The sequence below is a fragment of the Malania oleifera genome, chromosome 13, assembly GCF_029873635.1.
Source record: "Malania oleifera isolate guangnan ecotype guangnan chromosome 13, ASM2987363v1, whole genome shotgun sequence".
Classification (NCBI taxonomy): Eukaryota; Viridiplantae; Streptophyta; class Magnoliopsida; order Santalales; family Ximeniaceae; genus Malania; species Malania oleifera.
Window position 1 is genome coordinate 12,712,204 of NC_080429.1, and position 18,912 is coordinate 12,731,115.

An 18,912-nucleotide genomic window follows, 5' to 3' on the forward strand; every position below is an offset into this window, starting at 1 on the left:
AAAGAACGTGGAAGGAAAAGAGCATTCCTTCCCTCTGACCTCCACTCAAAATTAATCCTTCCAGACGTGGTTTTTCTCATTAATATTTCCTTCCATTTAACTTTGTTCAACTAAACAAGAGGAAAACGAAAAAAAACACTTTCCTTCTTTCCCTTTTCTTGTATTCTTTCATTTGCACCTTTTTCCTTCCTACCAAGCAAAGCACACAGCTATTTTGTCTCCCCATCTCTCTCACACTAATAAAATGGAAAGAAACGAAACTGCTGTCAAGAACCATAACACTGATTAATATAAATGTGCCGTTTAATGAATTCAATTACAATCAATCTGTATTCCCTAACATACAACTTTTACCAATCCTTTTAAATATATTGTAGTCTAACTGGCATTCACAACAACATAACCCCATAACTAGTCACAAATGGAAGCAAACACAGAATAAAAAAACTTGTGTTTGAGACTGGTGAGATCAATTATCACAGCCATGGAAAACACCACCTTAATACTCCTATGCAACAGATGATACAAAACAGAACATCTAGTACCTGTCAGGCATTTATCTCCGAATTGCACTGATGCTCTCTGCTACAACTTCTTCTGCCCCAAAACATGCTTGAACAGGTCGTTCTCTCCAGTCTCGTTCCTTTCATTTTATCCTCATCTACTGATGTGGAATGTGAGAGCCGTGGAGACTCATCTTGTGTTTCTATCTCTCGAGGCTCAAAAGATGGACATGGACCATCATTGCAGGCACACAAAGGCATAGCAACAGAAGGAAATGGACTACAAGTAACTGGGCAAAAAATATCTGAAGAGACCGAAGCCACGCGATGCTTTCGGATCTCTGGTGTACAAGCAGGCATTGAACGCTCTTGATTGCGAGGGTTTAGCATGCATGGGGTACACAGGCCAAGGGACAAGTGTAGTTTGGTTTCCTTCACTGCGAAGCCAGGCAATTTAACAAAAGAAACAACGCTGTGCCGGCAAAGAGGGCATGGAATGGACCCAGGTGGACCTGCCATCTCTGATGGGAGGTTGCTTGTCGAGCAAAGATACAATGCACATCTTACACAAAGCTCATGCCCACAACCTGAAAATATGCACAAAATTTATTCCTAAATGGTTTGTTCATGGGTTTAAATTATTTCAATCATTGATCCGAAGAAATTTTAACAATTACTAATTGAGTCCCCTTCATGCCTGTGTTAATGCATAGAAGGTTATGAGGGATAATGAATGACAATTAATTATAGATTTTTGATGGCTTGAGCCTTCTAAGTAAATACATGATGGTCCCTCGGAATGTCAGAAAGATTATCAGAGGAAAAATTTTGGAATTTCAATTTATTTGTTTAAAAATTGGTTTTGGAATTGATAACAAGGTGATAACAAAATCAACCGTTTTCGTAGTCTTACTGATCATCTAAGAGGTGAATTAAAAAGGACATTCCCCATAAGCATCACAAGAAAGACCACCCCCACCAAGTATTTTGGGAAAATATCATAAAATGTTCTAAGCTGGGATGTATAGATGCATAGAGAGAGCAAAACAATGAAAAACCTTCAGCAGCTACAGTACATGCCCTCTCCAGGCAAACGGCACATGTATCTGTGTCATCCGAGGAATATATTGAAGATTGCAACCCGCAATCCCTGCAAAGAATCATTAAATATGTCATTTCAATGTCAATTAATGAGTATCTTAAGCAATTAAAATTATGTGCCGAACAAAATGATACTCATATGTAACCAGCATGCTTTAATATCAAGTATCTTGAGCCATTAAAATTTTGTGCCCAACAAAATGAAATACTGAAAACACAACAAACATGCTTTAATATCATCATCCAAGAAGCAGGGCATTCATTTAAGCCTGTGCTGCATGACGTATACAATAAGAATATTTTTAGATGCATAAAAAAAACAAATTGCCCGAAAGTTACTCTGCTTTCTAATAAGCAAGGTTTTACTTAAATCATCACTATCACTACCGCATCACCAATTCATCCATCGCCTAAGCCACAAACAGCACCACTGCTGCACTCACACAACTAATTCATGGTTAAAATACTAGTGCAACAAGAGATTCCAAAGCATGTTTGTCAGAAAGCTAATAGACCAGTAGACCAATTTACACAACTTCAGATAAATTTTACTGAACTCGGAATTTTGGATCAACAGTCTCTCCTAGTCTTGATCACAATATACATATGATGGTTGTTTGCTCTTTCCAACAGATGCTATATGACAAGACTCCATATAATACACTACCATCTCTACTTCCAACATTGCAGGCACTTTTGTTCATTTGCAGAGGGAGAGGGGGGGTGGTGGGCTAGAAAATTCCTCCCTAACTTTGCTGGTACATATTAGATAAAATTGTGGTTCACCCTCCTAAATTAAATAATTTTACATTATGTCCCTTTAAAATTTACAAGTAGTCTAATTTTTTTTAGATATTCTTGTGGCAGGTAGCTTTATTTTGAACCTCTAAATAAAATTCCTGGCTCTGCCAATGCTTTTATTACCATCGCCTGAGCCATTCCACAACTGCCACCTCAACCTTCTTCAAATCATAGTTTCTACAGATAACAGCTTCATACACCCTCATCATTCCATCAACGCCACAGTCATTACCGCCAAATACCCTTTTGCTTTGCAGCAGAAAACAGAACTTAAAAAACAGCAATTATTTCACCGAAGTGCATTCAGCATATATTAGCCATGCGGGAAACCTTATGCCTATTAAAAGGAAGTACTTCTTCTGATTTGGTGCATTTTTTTGGGGTGGGATGGAGGAGTTTCATGGGATTTGGTCGTGTGGCCAGGTTGTAGACAGCATTCTACTCACGTGGCACCTCAGCTACTTCACAGGATTTGAGTCACACTCTCGCTATCAGGCATCGGCTATGACTTTTGGTACAATGGCAAGCATTTGATTCTATAGGTTGGACAATATTGGTGTATATGGATTAAGATGATTCCATTTTTTGAGGCTGGAGTAGCGCAAGACAGAAGGAAAGCAAATATAAAAATATATAAAGCAAAAGTTTTCAAAATTAAAATTTTTAAAGTTTGAAATGGAGACCTCTAATGTATAATATAAAACCTCTATAGATGTCAAACCATTGAGGTGTCCCTTAAAGAATATTTTGAAAGATTTTTACATTCTCTAATTTAGCGATAATCTCTTCACATAATTTGGATTAATATTGCTAAAACAATCCTACTATTTCAAAATTTTATTGGGGGCATAATCACATATTTAATCTAAATATTTATAATTTAATATTATTATTTTTAAAAATTCTAGTGGAGGCACTTGCCCCCACCAGCCATAACCTTGGTCTGCCATTGCTTGGAACAAAATGTCTAATGAAGAAGAATAATGTTAGGTCCAAAAAGAATAATATCGTTCTAATTTTTATACGTTATAACATTATTATATATAATAAAAAATATTAATAATGATGATTTAATATTTATATTAAAATATATTATAATATTTTGAATATTAATAAGATATCATAATATTAATATTATTTTTTAAATTTACGCAATATATACTATATTGTATTTATAAAAATTATCATATTATAATAAATACTATGTTTTTAGGAATCAAAATTTGATTCCGGAGTAAGAGTCAGGAATCAAAATATAAGCAAAAGGGAGAATCTCATTCCTGCATGGAATGGGAATCGGAATGAGATCACCGTAAAACAAATGTTAGGAATGGGAATCAACCATTCCGATTCCAATTCCGATTCCTAGAGTTGATTCCCAATTATCAAACACTACCTTGTAAAGAGAAAAGATATGAAAAGAAAGCTCGCACCTACACTCGGATTCCAAATGAGTCCTAACACACTATGACTAGACATGCCTTGCTAGAATGAAGCATGATTACAACTAAATGGGACAGAACAAGCCTTTTTTTTTTTTTCGGGATAAACAAATAATTGTATTAAAGGAAGAAAGGATTACAATAGAGGAAAAGAAAAAAGACAACCAAAAGAGAACAAGATATCCTCTCATTACAAAAGGAAAGAAACTAAAAAAGCAAAGTAAATACAAGAAAAATCTAATAGCACTACACCAACCAATCCGCCGCATATCTTCTAAATAAACATGACAAAAGAATCTGTTTGCTGCACCAAAGGAAAACAAGACCACTCTTCTCCAAAGCATACTACTAGAAGTGGCAAAAAATTTAAAGATTCTAGCATTTCTCTCCAACCAAATGCACCATATCATAGCCAGAACAGTACAGCGCCACAGGATCTTCCTCTTTTCTCTCTTACCAAAACCTCCGAATATAATAATACAAAAATGCTCCAAAGAAGCCGGGCACACACAATTTTCACCAAATATCCCAAAAAAATTATTCCAAAGACCCAAGAGAAGGATAATGCATAAACAAGCGAGAGTAATTTTCCCATGTCTAACCATATAGTGATTTTATTGCTTTGAACCTTCTTTAAAGAATCTTCTCACCTATTTTACATTTCTATACTTTATTGCAGTCTACATGGAGACTAATTCATAGCTCCAACAAGATTCAAAAAGAAATTTTATGGAAGTGCATCTGAGAGGAGATTAAATATTATTAGAAGATTGGAAGAGGTTATGTTAGTTTGAGCAACAAACTGGAACTTCGTACAATTGTTACCAAGAATATTTGCTAAATGGAATAGAGATTGTAGTAGAAAGTAGAAACAGCTAGTGTGTGAGGGAAAATGTTGGCATGGAAGTTTTCCACTAAAAGGGAGAATTAACCTATGAGGAATGTCATGATGTCATGCAGGGACAGCATCAAGGATCTGCAGCCATGGGAGAGATTAGAAGAAATTTAAGAGGGGAAGAAAGGGGAAGGGAGGAGAGGAGATATAGGGGAAGCTCGTGTACACAATCCAATTCATATTAATGATAAACTGTCTACAACATGGCTTTCACACACTATTCATAAGAAAGCCTTTACACATGAAAGTACACATATATCCCTAAAACAACATGAATTGCAAACAAACCCCTACACTACACAAATATTACAAACAACCCCCAAATACACATAATCCTATACTAATTCATACTAAACACACAATAAACTACTAATTGAACTCAACAATCCTCAATTGAATTCTTCTCAAGTATTCTCCAACAAGAATCTTCCCAATGCCTTGCTTCTTGTCCTACATCAGGATGCCTTGTGTTCACCAAGGATGGAGAAAAATGTGCAGGTGGGTAACATCGCCAAACCAATAGGAATGAACCTTAATGGGTTGAATAGTGATATATTTTAATCCATTGTCCAAATCACAGGAACTAGATTGTTGAATGGTTTACAATGCATGACATCCGGTAAGTGGATTAACACCATACCATAGTTTTTTGAATCAGTAAATAAAGCATTTATAGCTGTTGTTTAACTCCCCAGATGTGGGATTATAATGCATATCAGAGCCAGCAACAGCCTGAAGTGTAAGATTCTGACATGTGAGCTACTAAGCTACTGCCAAACTTTGGATAAAGGAATATGTAGGGGTGAGCAAACGGTCGGTTCGGCCAAATTCGGTTAATTAACCGAATTAACCGAAAATTTCGGTTAAAGAATAGTGTTAACCGAACCGACCGAACCATTGGGCCTCACCGAACCGAACCCGACCGAATTTATTTTCGGGTAATTCGGTTAACCTAATTTAACCGACAAATATGAGGGAAGGGGGAATTGGGAAGGTAAATCCGAACAAGGGAAGGGGGAAGTCAGGAAGGAGTCGGGGGAGATGATTGAGCTCGGGTGAGCTTGACGCCGATGACGATGAGGAGTCGGGGGTGGTTCTCGGTGACGATGGCTGGCCAGTGGCGACGGCGATGGCATCACGTGAAGATGGTGGTGCCGTGGTGCGGAAGTGAGCTCAGGTGAGCGAGAGAGAGGCAGTGACTCAGTGAGGGCTTCTGACTTCTCACTTCAGAGAGCAGTTACTGCGTTGCACTGTTGGTGATGAACTGATGATGGTCGGCGACGGCGACGGCGATGGACACAGATGAAGGCATCGCGTGAAGATGGTGCCTGGTGGTGCAGAGGAGCTCGGGTGAGCGAGAGAAAGGCGACGACGATGGCTTCTGACTTCAGAGAGCAGTGACTGTGTTGGTGATGATGGCCGGCGACGGCGACGGCGATGGCGACGGCGACGACGACGGCGAAAGGCAATGAGGGACTTACATGTTCTGACTTCTGTGAGACTGATCGCAGTGAGAGTGTGAGACTGAGAGTATGAGAGGGATTCGGGAATGAGTGAAATCAGATTTTAATTTATTAATTTATATTTAAAATTTAATTAATTCGTAAATCGGTTAATCGGTTAACCGAATTAATATTCTCCATTAACCGAACCGAAACCCGATTAACCGAAATATTGGAAAACATAACCGAACCGACCGAACCGAATTTTTTAACCGAACCGAACCGACCAATTTCGGTCGGTTAATTCGGTTAATTCGGTTTTCCCCGAATTATGCTCACCCCTAGGAATATGTACTCCACATGGAGCACGTGGGTAGAGGAACATGCACTCAATTTCGGGCTTCTAGTGCACAACTCTGTAGTTCATGCATAACATGGAGTTCATGCATGAAACTTAGTGAGAATGTGAAATTCCTAAATGAAACAGAACCTGTAACATCCTTGAACTAATAGAAAACCACCTTAATAGGTTGAATATTGGAGCACCCCAATCCTTTGTCCCACGTCGGATATGGACAAGATTGCTCAAGTAGTATATAATGAATAACCACACAGATTAACGGTGAACTAAGTTAGCTCCCGTGTACGCGGGGTCCGAGGAAGGGGCAGACCACAATGGGTCTATAGTACGCAGCCTTAACTTGCATTTCTGCAAGAGGCTGTTTCCACGCTTCGAACCCGTGACCTAGGTCACTGAAAAGAAATTCAGTGCCACAATAATTTTTTGAGAGCTTTCTTTGTGCGCTAGGTGTTACATTTTACATTTATGGCATGATGATATAGATTTTATTTTAAGCAGCCATTGGAACAATTCCAGCATCCAAATGTTGTGCAAGCTCTATTCAATCCCCCTGTAGCAGAGGAGCAGTTCACAGGATGACTGGCCCAACAAATGCCCTGCAATCTAGCACTTAAACTATAGGCTATATATATGACAAAAGGAAGGTTGGGGATGAACAACTTCCAGTTGATACTTCCATGGATTGTTAATATTAAGATGACCCAAAGACTTAACTTTACCAGAAACCTATATATATATATATATATATAGACACACACATTTATAAAGCATCCTACCGCATCAAGCTCCAGTCCAGCCCATAGGGGTTTGGGGAGAGTTCGCTGATATAAGCAGCCTCCTCTCCCCCTCTCCTCATCCCACGGCCTCTGTGACTCAAACCAATCATGCCTAAATTGTGATTGAGCAACATTCTTAATAACCAACTTGGGAAAAAAAAAAAAACCCCTACATTAGATTTAATTGACCAGAAATTTTTTTAGTGAACAGAACAGTTCAAGAACAGGCCAACAATGTGGTAATAACTTGATTTGACCCAATACAAGATTTTCTACTGCCGAGAGTGCCATGTGAAAATACTTCACGCATCATTGAATCCAAGCCACCGACTCAACTTGTGACGAATTCAGGTTAACAGGTCGCCAAATACCATACCAACTTAGTATTTAATTTTAATTATTTAATATGATGGATCCTAGCATGCATATTTAAACATGAGAATTAATACAACTACTACCCAAATTGTAATAGGAAAAAGGCCACACTTGCTCCATAATGGCAATGCAGCAAAAGCACTATACCACTACCTACAGCTTGAATTTATATGCAAGCGACAGCTAAGAATAAATTTAGATAATAATAAAAAAAATTACCTTGCTATGTTAAGTACGCTCATGAGAGGCAAAGATAGGTAGTTGGAAGGAGGGAATGTCGGTATTATTGAGTCAGAATTGGGCGTCAACAATTGTTCAAGCCAGTGACGACCCCACATTCTTGCAACATCAAGGGGCAGCCACCTGAAAAAATACATGAAGTCTTATCAAGCATGCAGCATATGAAGCAGAGAATCTGTTTCAATAAGCACAAGGATGAACACAGACAAAGATCCACATGAAATATTTTACCCATTGCAGTTCAAATTCAGCCGACTGGCACGTCTTGCCAAGAGGATCTGCAGAAACAAGAACACAAATCATCTCAAATTCAAGAGAGATGAGAACTGGTTGTGGAAAGAATTAAATGGATTTTCTCACCTGACAGCACTTCAAATTTCCCCCACAAGCAGCATAATGCAAAGGAGTGCTTCCAGCTCCTGACAATAAATACATTTATTTTACATAGAAGTTAAGATCAAAGAAACCAGGGGCAAAACAAGTTATCAAATTGTCAAAAACAGCAATACCTATCAAATCCATTGACGTTCCATAGTGAAATGTAACTGCTGACACATTTGCATGAATGTCAAGCAGGAGCTGGACGCAATCAAAATACCCATTCAATGCAGCCATATGAAGAGCCGTTATACCCCCATCAGCTGCTTTATTTACAAACTTGGACAGTGCACTGCACTACAATAAATCAAGTAAATCTCATGAATAGAACAATTAATTGCTATTCTACTAACAGGTATGGATTGAAACATCCAATAGCATGTGCATTGGAGCACAGGAGCAAACTTATTAATGCTTCTCGTTAAACAATTTCCCTATCTGGATATGATCATGTCAATATAAATTTAAGGAATGCCCAGAGAAAAGAAAGGCTGGGAGTTCATCGATGGAGGTAAAGGATTCATTAGATTCTGACTCCTCTAGTAATGAAGATGAGGAGTGCTGTGCTGCGGAGAATGCAAAGAGGATTCAATGGGGTGATGAGGCTTCATCTGGACCAGATGAAATGAATTTGAATGATACCTCTAATGCTGTGGCCATGGCTAGAGCATGTGCTCTGAGTCCTGAAACTGATAAAGGTCTTGATCGAAATCACACTGACCCTGATGTGAGTGAACAGAAGGCATTGATAGGCAGGAAGGTGATATGATCATAAGGAACAACAAAAAGGTTCCATGGTCAGAATTGTTAGCAAAAAATAGAGACCCTTCCAATTGTGGTCCTCTACCAGTGTTCGATGCCTGTGAAGAGAAAGTTCGAATTTCAGAAGATGAGATGCATAGCTCCGAAGGTATCGTGAACAAACATCTAGTGGGGTATTTCTCGGGCAAATTTCCTGGTAAAGAAGCTCTTAAAAATTTGATGGGATGTTGGAGAGTCAAGGTTGTTTCTGCACAGCATGATAAAGGCTGGATTGTCTTCAAATTCCTCAGAGAAGAAGATGCCAATAAAGTACTCATGAATGGACCTTATAATGTGTATGGAAGAATTCTTATTCTAAAGAGAATGCCTAGATTTTTTCAGTTTGGGATTGAACAGAGAACTGTTGTTCCGGTATGAGTTCAACTGAAGGACCTTCCCTTCAAGCTGTGGCACCCAAGTGCAATAGGGAGAATATGTTCTCAGATTGGGAGACCGCTGTGTATGGATAAACTCACTACTAATAGAGCTAGGATCTCCTATGCTAGGGCAATGGTTGAAGTGAACATAGCTAAAGACATTAAATACAGTGTGAATGTTTTGCTGCCAGATGATATAGAAATAACTCAGGAGATAGTGTATGAGGGGCTTCCTAGGTTTTGCACTAAATGCAATGCTCTGGGACACTGTGCAGCCTTCTGTAATCCTAGGGATGCCCCCAAAAAACCTACAGGCCTTCAATACAGACCTAAAAGAGGTGTTCAAAACTCAGAAACTGTAGTGACAAAGGCAGGGACCAGCAATACAGAGTGGAATAAGGAGAAAGAGGGTACTGGTAACAGCAATGGGATACATTGTGAAGTTCCTAATCAGGAAGATGCCAGAGCAAATGCTGGCACCAATAAGACGACTTAGAAGAGGACAACAAAGGCACTCCTAGCTCAGCTGATAAAGAGGTTGAGGAGATCTCATCAGAGAGTGGTAAGATGGGTCCTAATGAAGTTACAACATGCAAACCACCTACTGGATGCCGGGAGCATATCACTGACAAAGAAGTAAAGACCAATGCATGCAACAGGGGCAAGGATAAGCAGAATGGAAAGGGGTCTAAACAGGAATCTGTGGAGCAAGCTGTAAAAGGAGAGGAAAAAGATGAGGGCTTTACTACAGTTGAAAAGAAGAAAAAAGGTAAGAATATTCAGTATAATTCTCTAAAGATTGGGAAGGGGTTAAAACCCCCTTCCAAAGCAAAATGAAGGTGCCCATCTGGAACATCAGGGGTTTATTAAAACCCCTGAAGCATAATGAGGTTGCTAACCTCATTAAAAAGAATAAACTAGATGTGATTGGAATTTTAGAAACGTATTTGTCTCCCAATAAACTAGAAGAACTGATGAAGAAGAAGTTTGCAAACTGGAATCAATATAACAATATCAGTCAACATGCTGCAGGAAGAATTGTTGTGTTATGGAATCCACAGAAGGTAAAGTTAGAAATGGTAGAATGTAACCCTCAAGTTATCCACTGTTCTATCAGATGCCTTATCTCATCCAAAAGCTTCATACAGTAAGCTTTGTATATGGACTTCATACAATAGTTGCTAGAATATTGATGTAGCAATCTATCTGTAAGTTCTCTAAGGACTATAAAGGCCCCTGGATTTTGCTAGGAGACTTTAATAGTGTAGTGAGTCCAAATGAAAGGAGAAATGGGAATGAAGTTACTGCCTATGATGTTAAGGACAAAAAAATGCTTTCATGAATGTGAGCTTAATGATCTAAACTCCTCTGGCAGCTTCCTCACCAGGTCTAATGGGAGGACTTGGAGTAAACTTGACAGAGCTGTGGCAAATAAGGAATGGTTTTTGACTGTATACAGACTCATGTGCTGTTTCAATTATCTGGCATATATTCAGATCATGCATCATGCATAGTCACTTTACTAGAAGAGGAGGCTTGGGAAGAAGGCCATTTAAATATTTCAATATGTGGGGCAATCATAGCAAGTTCCAGGAATTGGTAAGCAAGGCATGGAACAGAGAAGTGGAGGGGTACAAACTGTATAGGCTTGCTATGAAATTAAAAGCCCTGAAAGGCCCTCTGAAGGAGCTGAATCAGATACATTTTTCTCACATATCCAGTAGAGCAGAGAAAGCTTGTAATGATCTTGTGGAAGCTCAAAAGAGCCTCCATGATGATCCTAAGAATATTGAGCTACAAAGGGATGCTGGGGCTTTGAGGGAGTCAGCTGGCAGGCTTGAGAAGGCAAACAGGAGCTTCCTTTCTCAACAGCTTAAGACAAAATTTTTGAATAACAGTGACAGAAGCTCAAAATTCTTTTATGCCTTATTGAAAAGGAATTCTGCCAGGAATCACATTTCAAAATTGAAAAAAGACAATGGTGAGTACACAGGGTCTATTTCTCAGGTGGCTGATGAATTTATATCCTTCTTTAAGAAGAGGTTTACTTGGATCTAAATCTGACTGTGTTAATGTGGATCCTATGGTAATTTCCTGTGGCCCTATTCTGAGCAATGATCAAGCTTTGCATTAATGAGGGAAATTTCTAGTGAGGAAGTCAAGCAGGCATTGTTTGATATTGGAGATGAAAAATCTCCTGGCCCTGATGGATACACTGCTAATTTCTTCGAGACAGCTTGGGGAACTGTAGGGGGGGACTTGACTGAAGCAATAAAAGAGTTTTTTAAGAATGGAAAGCTGCTCAAACAAATTAACCACACGGCCATTGTGGTTATACCTAAAGGCCAGCATGCAGATACTGTACATGACTATAGACCTATATCTTGCTGCAACGTAATCTATTAAGTTATAGCTAAAATCATTGCAGGAAGGATTAGCACTGAACTGGAGAAGATAGTGAATCTTGCCCAATCTGCTTTTGTGAAACAAAGATCCTTGGTAGAAAACATATACTTGGTGCAAGAGCTTGTAAGGAAGTATGCTAGAAAGAGAATATCGCCAAGATGCAGGTTAAAGATTGACTTGAAGAAAGCTTATGACTCCATTTCATGGAAATTTGTGAAACAGATGCTGTTAAGCCTAAATTTTCATGAGATCATGGTGGATAAAATTATGGAATGTGTGAAGACAACCTCATAGTCATTGGCTCTAAATGGTAGTCTGATGGGCTTCTTTCCAGGGAATAGGGATTGAGACAAGGAGATCCATTATCCCCCCTCCTATTTGTAATATGTTTAGAGTATCTCTCAAGATTACGGAAATCTTTGGAGGAGGATCCAGAGTTTAAGTTCCACCCCAAATGTAAGGAGCTTAAAATTACCCACTTAGCATTTGCTGATGACTTAGTTCTTTTCTCCAGAGGGGACTACAGCTCAGTCAGAAAGTTGATGGATACTCTGAATGCCTTCTCTAATTGTTCAGGTCTGAAAGCTAATTCAACTAAATCAAATCTATATGCAGCAGGGCTGAGTGATTATGAAGCAGACAGTTTAAAGATTCTGACTGGCTATCAGCAAGGGTTCTTTCCATTTAGATATCTGGGCATACCTCTTGCGTCCACAAGATTGAATGCAGCTCACAATGCTCCACTGATCAATAAAATTCAAAAATCTACTGGTTCATGGCCAGGGGAAACATTGACATATGCTGGAAGAATGGAATTAATCAACACTGTAATACAGGGGATGGAGTGTTTTTGGCTGTCTATATTTCCCATTCCAGTGGCTGTGCTGAAGCATATAATTAAACTTTGTAGGGTATTCTTATGGGGTGGTAGGGCTAAACCCCTGGTGGCATGGAAAGAAGTATGTCTCCCCAAAAATGAAGGTGGTTTGGGTGGCTTTGACTTGAAGATATGGAACAGAGCCTTACTTACAAAAACCCTGTGGAACATACACAAAAAGGACTCTTTGTGGTCGAAATGGATATATCAGATATACCTCAATAATGGAAGAATTTGAGAGGCCACAGCAAAGCATGAGGATTCTCCCTTGTTCAAAAAGATTATGGAGATTAAAAATCTACTGCTGCAGCAGTGTGGAAATGAGGATAAGGCTGTACACAACAGATGAATTTATGGAATTCTGGAGATGAGCTTAGTTGTTCAAAAGCATATAACTTCTGGAGATATAAAGGCACTAAAAAGTCATGCTACTCGATGATTTGGAAGAGTGGGTCAACACCTAAATACTCCTTCATATTATGGCTAAGTGCAAAAAATAAACTGTTAACTAATGATAAACTATCAGATGAAGAGAAGAAGAAACCTTGTGCCCTGTGTAAGACAGAGACTGAATCAGTTGACCACTTGTTCTTCAAATGCAGAATAGTCAAGGAAGTATGGAATTACCTGAGAGATTGGCTGGGATGGAACAGAAGAATGACAACACTAAAAGCAGCTTTGAAGTGGCTGATTAAAGAAGCAAAAGGAACTGGAGCACGAGCTGTGGCTAAGAAGGCTTGTGTTGCTACAGCAGTATATTGGATAAGGCACTTCAGAAATAAGAGGAAATTTGAGCAGATAGAGACTCCAATTGAAGCCATCATTAAATGCATTCAGATGCATGTCTGGAGAGCTATATATGAAAAATTCCCTGCCCTCCTCCAGCAGCAGAATGGAGTGGCAGATACAGTTACTGGTCTGGGTTCAGAATAAATTCTACAGAGTCAATATCTGGTTGGTTCTGAATACGTAAGTACAGATGTTGGAAATCCTTGCTTGGAAAACATATGGAGGCTTCAGTTCTGGATACTGCAACTTCACTGGCTGCTGGTGCCTCAGCTACAGAATGGATTGAGAAACCAGGTCTGGATAAAGGCTTCAGTTCTGATTTTCTGTTTCAGTGGCTGGTAGTTGATTGATATGATTCAGATCTATCACAGGCAAGTGTGAGGCCCTACCTGCTGCATCATTGAAGGCTCTGCACTGACTTTTGTTGTTCTGAATTTTCTGAGAATGCTGGTACATGGCTGGTAGATGTTTTTGACATGATTCAGTTCTGATATATGCAACTGTGAGATCCTACTTGCTACATCTTTGAAGACACAGCACTGAATTCTGTTGTTCTGAGTTTTCTGAACATGCTGCTTTCTGTTCTGGGACAGTTCTGATATATACATATATTTTTGCCCCTAAAAGATACAGTATGGATTCGTGATATGCTCACTATCTGAGTATGCTGCTACTTGGAAGTTTTTGAAACACTGAAATGGAGTTCCAGCTCTTGTTGCAGCTCCCCTAATGACACAGCATGGACTTTTACTGTGCTGACTTTCTGAAGTATGCCGCTATTTGGAGGATTTTGAATCATCGATATGAAGATCCAGGTTAGACTATAATGTAAATGTAATTTATGTTGAGACTACATTTACTTTTAATGTTCTAAGTGTTGGATAAACTGATAGGAAGAATCATAGGATTACTTTTTTGATTGTATTGCAATGCAATTATGATAGGGGCTTTGTATGGTTTCCCACCTGGGTATGCCCAGGGTATGCTGTATATACACATTTGATCAACACATAATTTACCTTTACTTATCGAAAAAAAAAAAAAGGAATGCCAGCATTATTGCACGTGTCAATATAAATATATAAAAGGAACACCAACATTATTGCACAATTTTCTGGCTTCAATTGTTACTACGTTTAAGGTCACTCACTTTTCTTGTTGTGCTCCCAAAGTATTTCACAAGAAAAAAACACTTACAATTTCTTTGGCACCACTTAATGGAAGTAAATACATCAGAAAAGGTACTTAATTAAGTATTGACAGTAAGTACTCTTAAGTTTTAACTATTAAGTTCTGAAATTAAAAGAGGCGTTTGGTAATGTTATTTTTTTATAAGGAAAAAAAATTAAATCAACAGCGAACAAAAGAGATACAATAAGGGGAGAACAAGATGTCCTCCAAAGAACAAAAGGAAACAACCAGAAAAATTACAATGGCTGCCAATGTCTAAAAATATCAAGCAGCCACAAAACCCTAAAAAAGCCAAAAGGAAGGCCAAGAGAGGCCAAAACACTTCTCTATCCCAACAGACATGGACAGGTTGTGCAATTTTAGAAGGTTCTCACATTCCTCTTGATCCATAAGGTCCCCAAAATAGCAAAAACCACACTACGCCTTAAAGCTTCTACCTCCCTGCTCTAGCCCAAACCCTGATATATCACAAGAAAAAAATCTCACCCACCACCCAAGGGAGCAACCAAGCTTCAGAAAAATAAGAAAAGAGGGCACTCATGAGTTGCAACCCAGCAATCTAAGACAAGGTGAGAATTCCTAGTGGACTCACGGCACATCATGCACATGTCAGGATTAAAATCCTTGTAGGGCCTTCTAATTTGAAGCAAATTGTGCAGATTAATTCTATACAAAGTCATTGTCCACATTTAAAGTCTGAATCTTGAAGGGAACCTATGCATTCCAAATGATGTAGCTCCTAGCGAAAAAATTAGGAGAAAAATATTTAGGAGGGAAGGAAGAAACGGTTTGTGGAAAAGAGACCTGAACAATCACCCTCCCACGCCCTCTCATCTTCCCTATTGGAGAGTACAAAATGATTCAAAGCATTGAGTAAAGTGGTAAGCTTGTCAACCTCTCTTCCATTGAGGTTCCTAAAAAATGGAAATCCAAAGAAAGTAAGCCCCTTATACAAGAAAAAAAGTCGTTGATAGGTCCATTGTGAAAGGAAGAAGTTTAAACAAGCAAGGCCCCATCAACTTGAATGAACCCTCGCCCACCTCGGCATCCTCCCAAAACTGTATCTTGTTGCCATTACCCACGTTGAAACAGGTGAGGGGGAAAAAAAGACTAGCAAGCTGAGACACGAATTTCAAGGGTTAAGCACAAGAAACAACGCCACTGCCTTTAGAGACACTTATTCCCATGAACCCCCATACTTTTAATCACCTTGCGCCATATGGATTTTGCCTTTAAGGGAATCTCCACAGCCATCTTCCAATTAGAAAGATGTTTTTGAAAACCACATTACCAAGTCCTAACCACCCTTCCAATTCAGGTCAAGTTGATCTCTCTTATTCTCCCCATAATCCAATTAGAGAAAGTCACGCATCATCCTCTCAAGAATCCTAGCTACACTATTGAACACCCTAAAAAGAGAGAGAAAGCAAATAGGGAGGGACATTAGTGAGAGCAGCAATAATGAGAGTGGTGCGAACCCCTAAGGAAAAGTACTCCCTTTTCAACCCCTCTGGCCTCCTATCAACCTTCTCAATCACAGGATCCCAAAAGGCCTCAAAATTAGGGTTTCCTCCAAAATGAAATTCAAAATAAAATAGTGGCCATTCCACAATTGCACAACCTGCCAAGCCAAGGCCTTAAACCCCTCAAATAACTATTTTTTGTTAAAAATTATGTTTTTTCCCTTAAGTATGCTTATTTTCATTACAAGTTGGTTTGATTTAATTAGGAATGCAACAACTTGAACAATTCACCTTTTTGTTTATGAGGACTCTTCCATAGGGCTACTTGCCATTTTCTGTCAAGACTCATGAAAACTTACTAGAAGATTTGTAGGTTTATATTCTTGAAATTTAAGAAAAAAATAACATATAAATGCAATTTTTGTCTTAATCTTATGATCATCAATCTGATCCTTCTAACCCTCCTGGCAATCCTGATTTTTAATAACCTTGGTTGTCTGTCATCAATTGTTAACACACTCAAAGTCAGCAAACTGTTTCCTAACACTTCTAAAGCATTTCACAAGAAGAACAAACACTTATAAATGTTCCAAGTATACAATAGTTTATACATTTCCTCTTAGATTTTAGCCTTAGCCAATATCGATGTGCATTATAAATTAAACACAGAAAGGGAGGTAAAACAAAGCAAAACAAGGAACGAACCTCTGAACATACTTGTTCTTTGCATTTGAACCGTCACCTTGGTTACCATTTGCATTAGCATTTATAAATTCATAAGGAACACTTGGAACAAAGTCAGCCACCACAAGTCTTATGCATCTTACATGCCCATTTACAGCTGCATAGTGGAGAGCTGTCCTCCCACTAAGGTAATCTGCTCTTGTAACCTAAAAGAAATAAATTAATTATAACTTGAAAAAGTTCTCAGAAAATAACAAAAAATATCACATTTTCCAATTGTTTGCCTCGCCCATTAAATTCAGCTGCGTCTCCATCAGAAGCAATAAATGGTTGAATTGTCATACCCCCTTAGCAGCTCTAAATGATTAAAATTTCAAATTAATCCAGAAGAAATGCACTAGAACTATGAACTCACGTTGCATCTGAAGAGTAGAAGAGTCTGTACAACCTCCCAGTGCCCATATCGACACGCTTGCATCAATGCCGTCTTCATACACAATTCCAAAATCATTCATATGAACCAAATATCAGATTCAACAGGGATACATCAATTCATAATTCAGTGTTCAAACTTTATGCAATTCCAAATGCCTGGTCGATCACATCTCCCAGATAAAGCTCAAACAAATAAAATTAAATTCAAATCCACATAACATCAATCTTAATAACCAAAACGCGTATGAGAAAAACGTGTGCAAGCTAACCTGGCCGCAGTAATTTCTAGAATTCACATCAGCTCCATTCTCAAGCAACAGTGCAACAATCTGCACAGAAATGCACAAACAAATTTAAAAAAATATATATAAAATCAAAAGAAAAAAGAATCAGGTACTGCACTTTTGTAGGGGGTCAAGGAACAGCCAAGAGCAGGGAAAGGGAAAAATAAAAGGACAGCGAACAGGGAAAGGACCTCGTTGTGGCCTTTGGCTGCAGCGAAGTGAAGAGGAGAATTGAGACCCCCAAAGGTGGAGTACTTGGCGAGGCAAGGGTTACAGTCCAGCAGCATCTTCGCTTCCACCAAATCGCCGTCTCTCGCTGCCGATACAAGCCTCTCCCCTGACGCCGAGCACCCAAATGAATTACCCATAACCCCCCTCCCTCCCCAACTCTCTCTCTCTCTCTCTCTCTCTCTCTCTCTCTCTCTCTCTCTCTCTCTCTCTCTCTTCTGGGTTTGCGCGAATTAGGTCAACCCCCGTAGAACAAATTCAAAACAAGAAGAAGCAGAAGGAAGAGAAACAGAGAGAGAGGGGGGGGGTTGGTGTTGACGTGGGTATTGCTACTGAGTTCTCCCACTCTAGATTCTCTCTCTCTCCGGGAAAACAAGGAAGGGGTTTGGAATTTGGATATGGGTAATGGGTCTATGCTTTGTTTAGCTCTGAGGATTGATTTTGCTTGTGGTTTTTGTTTTTAAGGAAGAAGAAATGCCCCCAGTTGGGGAAGAGGCAGATCTTTCACTTTTCTACTGTTTCATTTCTGATCTCTCACTTCCCCTGTGAGCTTTTTGTGTACAGTCTTCACCTTTCAATGATAATTTTTGCAGTTTATACAACGATAAAGGAAAATTCTATGATATTACCTAAATTTTAAAGTTAATAGAAATTGAGCGAATATCAAATATGGAAATACAGCCAACTCATTTATTATTAATATCATCATTTGAGTTGTCCTACAATTAATTTTCACAGTTTATTTAATAATATGATTTATTATCACATTCTTCAAAATCTAAGCAGTCAACTTTTTTTTTACATTAATTTACGAACATGAATTTCAAGTTTTAAATTAATTTGAAAATAATTTTACATTAAACCTTATTCAAATTCAGTATAAATCTTAATTTAAATTCTCCTCCATAGAATTAATGAATTGTGTGTGGAACATTTTTGTAATATTTCTATTTGAAAATTGTAAATTTTTTTTTTTTTTTGTAATACAATAATCTTAAATAATTGTTATTTTTGTAATTAGCATTTTCTATTCAAATTTTAACTTTACAGCTTATAATTTTAA

General features: G+C 38.6%; 1 protein-coding gene across 1 annotated transcript; it reads right to left on the reverse strand.

The window, feature by feature from the left end:
- Positions 1-264: 264 nt before the first annotated feature.
- On the reverse strand, positions 265-18,428 carry LOC131145479 (E3 ubiquitin-protein ligase XBAT33). Its single transcript, XM_058094569.1, has 10 exons — positions 17,813-18,428; positions 17,607-17,666; positions 17,318-17,389; positions 16,924-17,108; positions 8,446-8,606; positions 8,297-8,355; positions 8,168-8,214; positions 7,916-8,059; positions 1,562-1,653; positions 265-1,090 (listed from the first exon to the last, which is right to left on the reverse strand). The coding sequence occupies exons 1-10, from the start codon at positions 17,987-17,989 to the stop codon at positions 549-551; spliced, it is 1,539 nt and encodes a 512-aa protein (XP_057950552.1). The 5' UTR covers positions 17,990-18,428; the 3' UTR covers positions 265-548.
- Between the last annotated feature and the right edge of the window lie 484 nt (positions 18,429-18,912).

Bases quoted from the DNA above. Each gene is read 5' to 3' on its own strand.
- LOC131145479 (XM_058094569.1), bottom strand. From the start codon at position 17,989: ATGGGTAATTCATTTGGGTGCTCGGCGTCAGGGGAGAGGCTTGTATCG. The intron at 17,667-17,812 runs GTCCTTTCCCTG...ATTTCTGTGCAG, and splicing joins CAGCCAAAGGCCACAACGAG to ATTGTTGCACTGTTGCTTGA. The intron at 1,091-1,561 runs GTTTTTCATTGT...GCATATTTTCAG, and splicing joins ATGTACTGTAGCTGCTGAAG to GTTGTGGGCATGAGCTTTGT.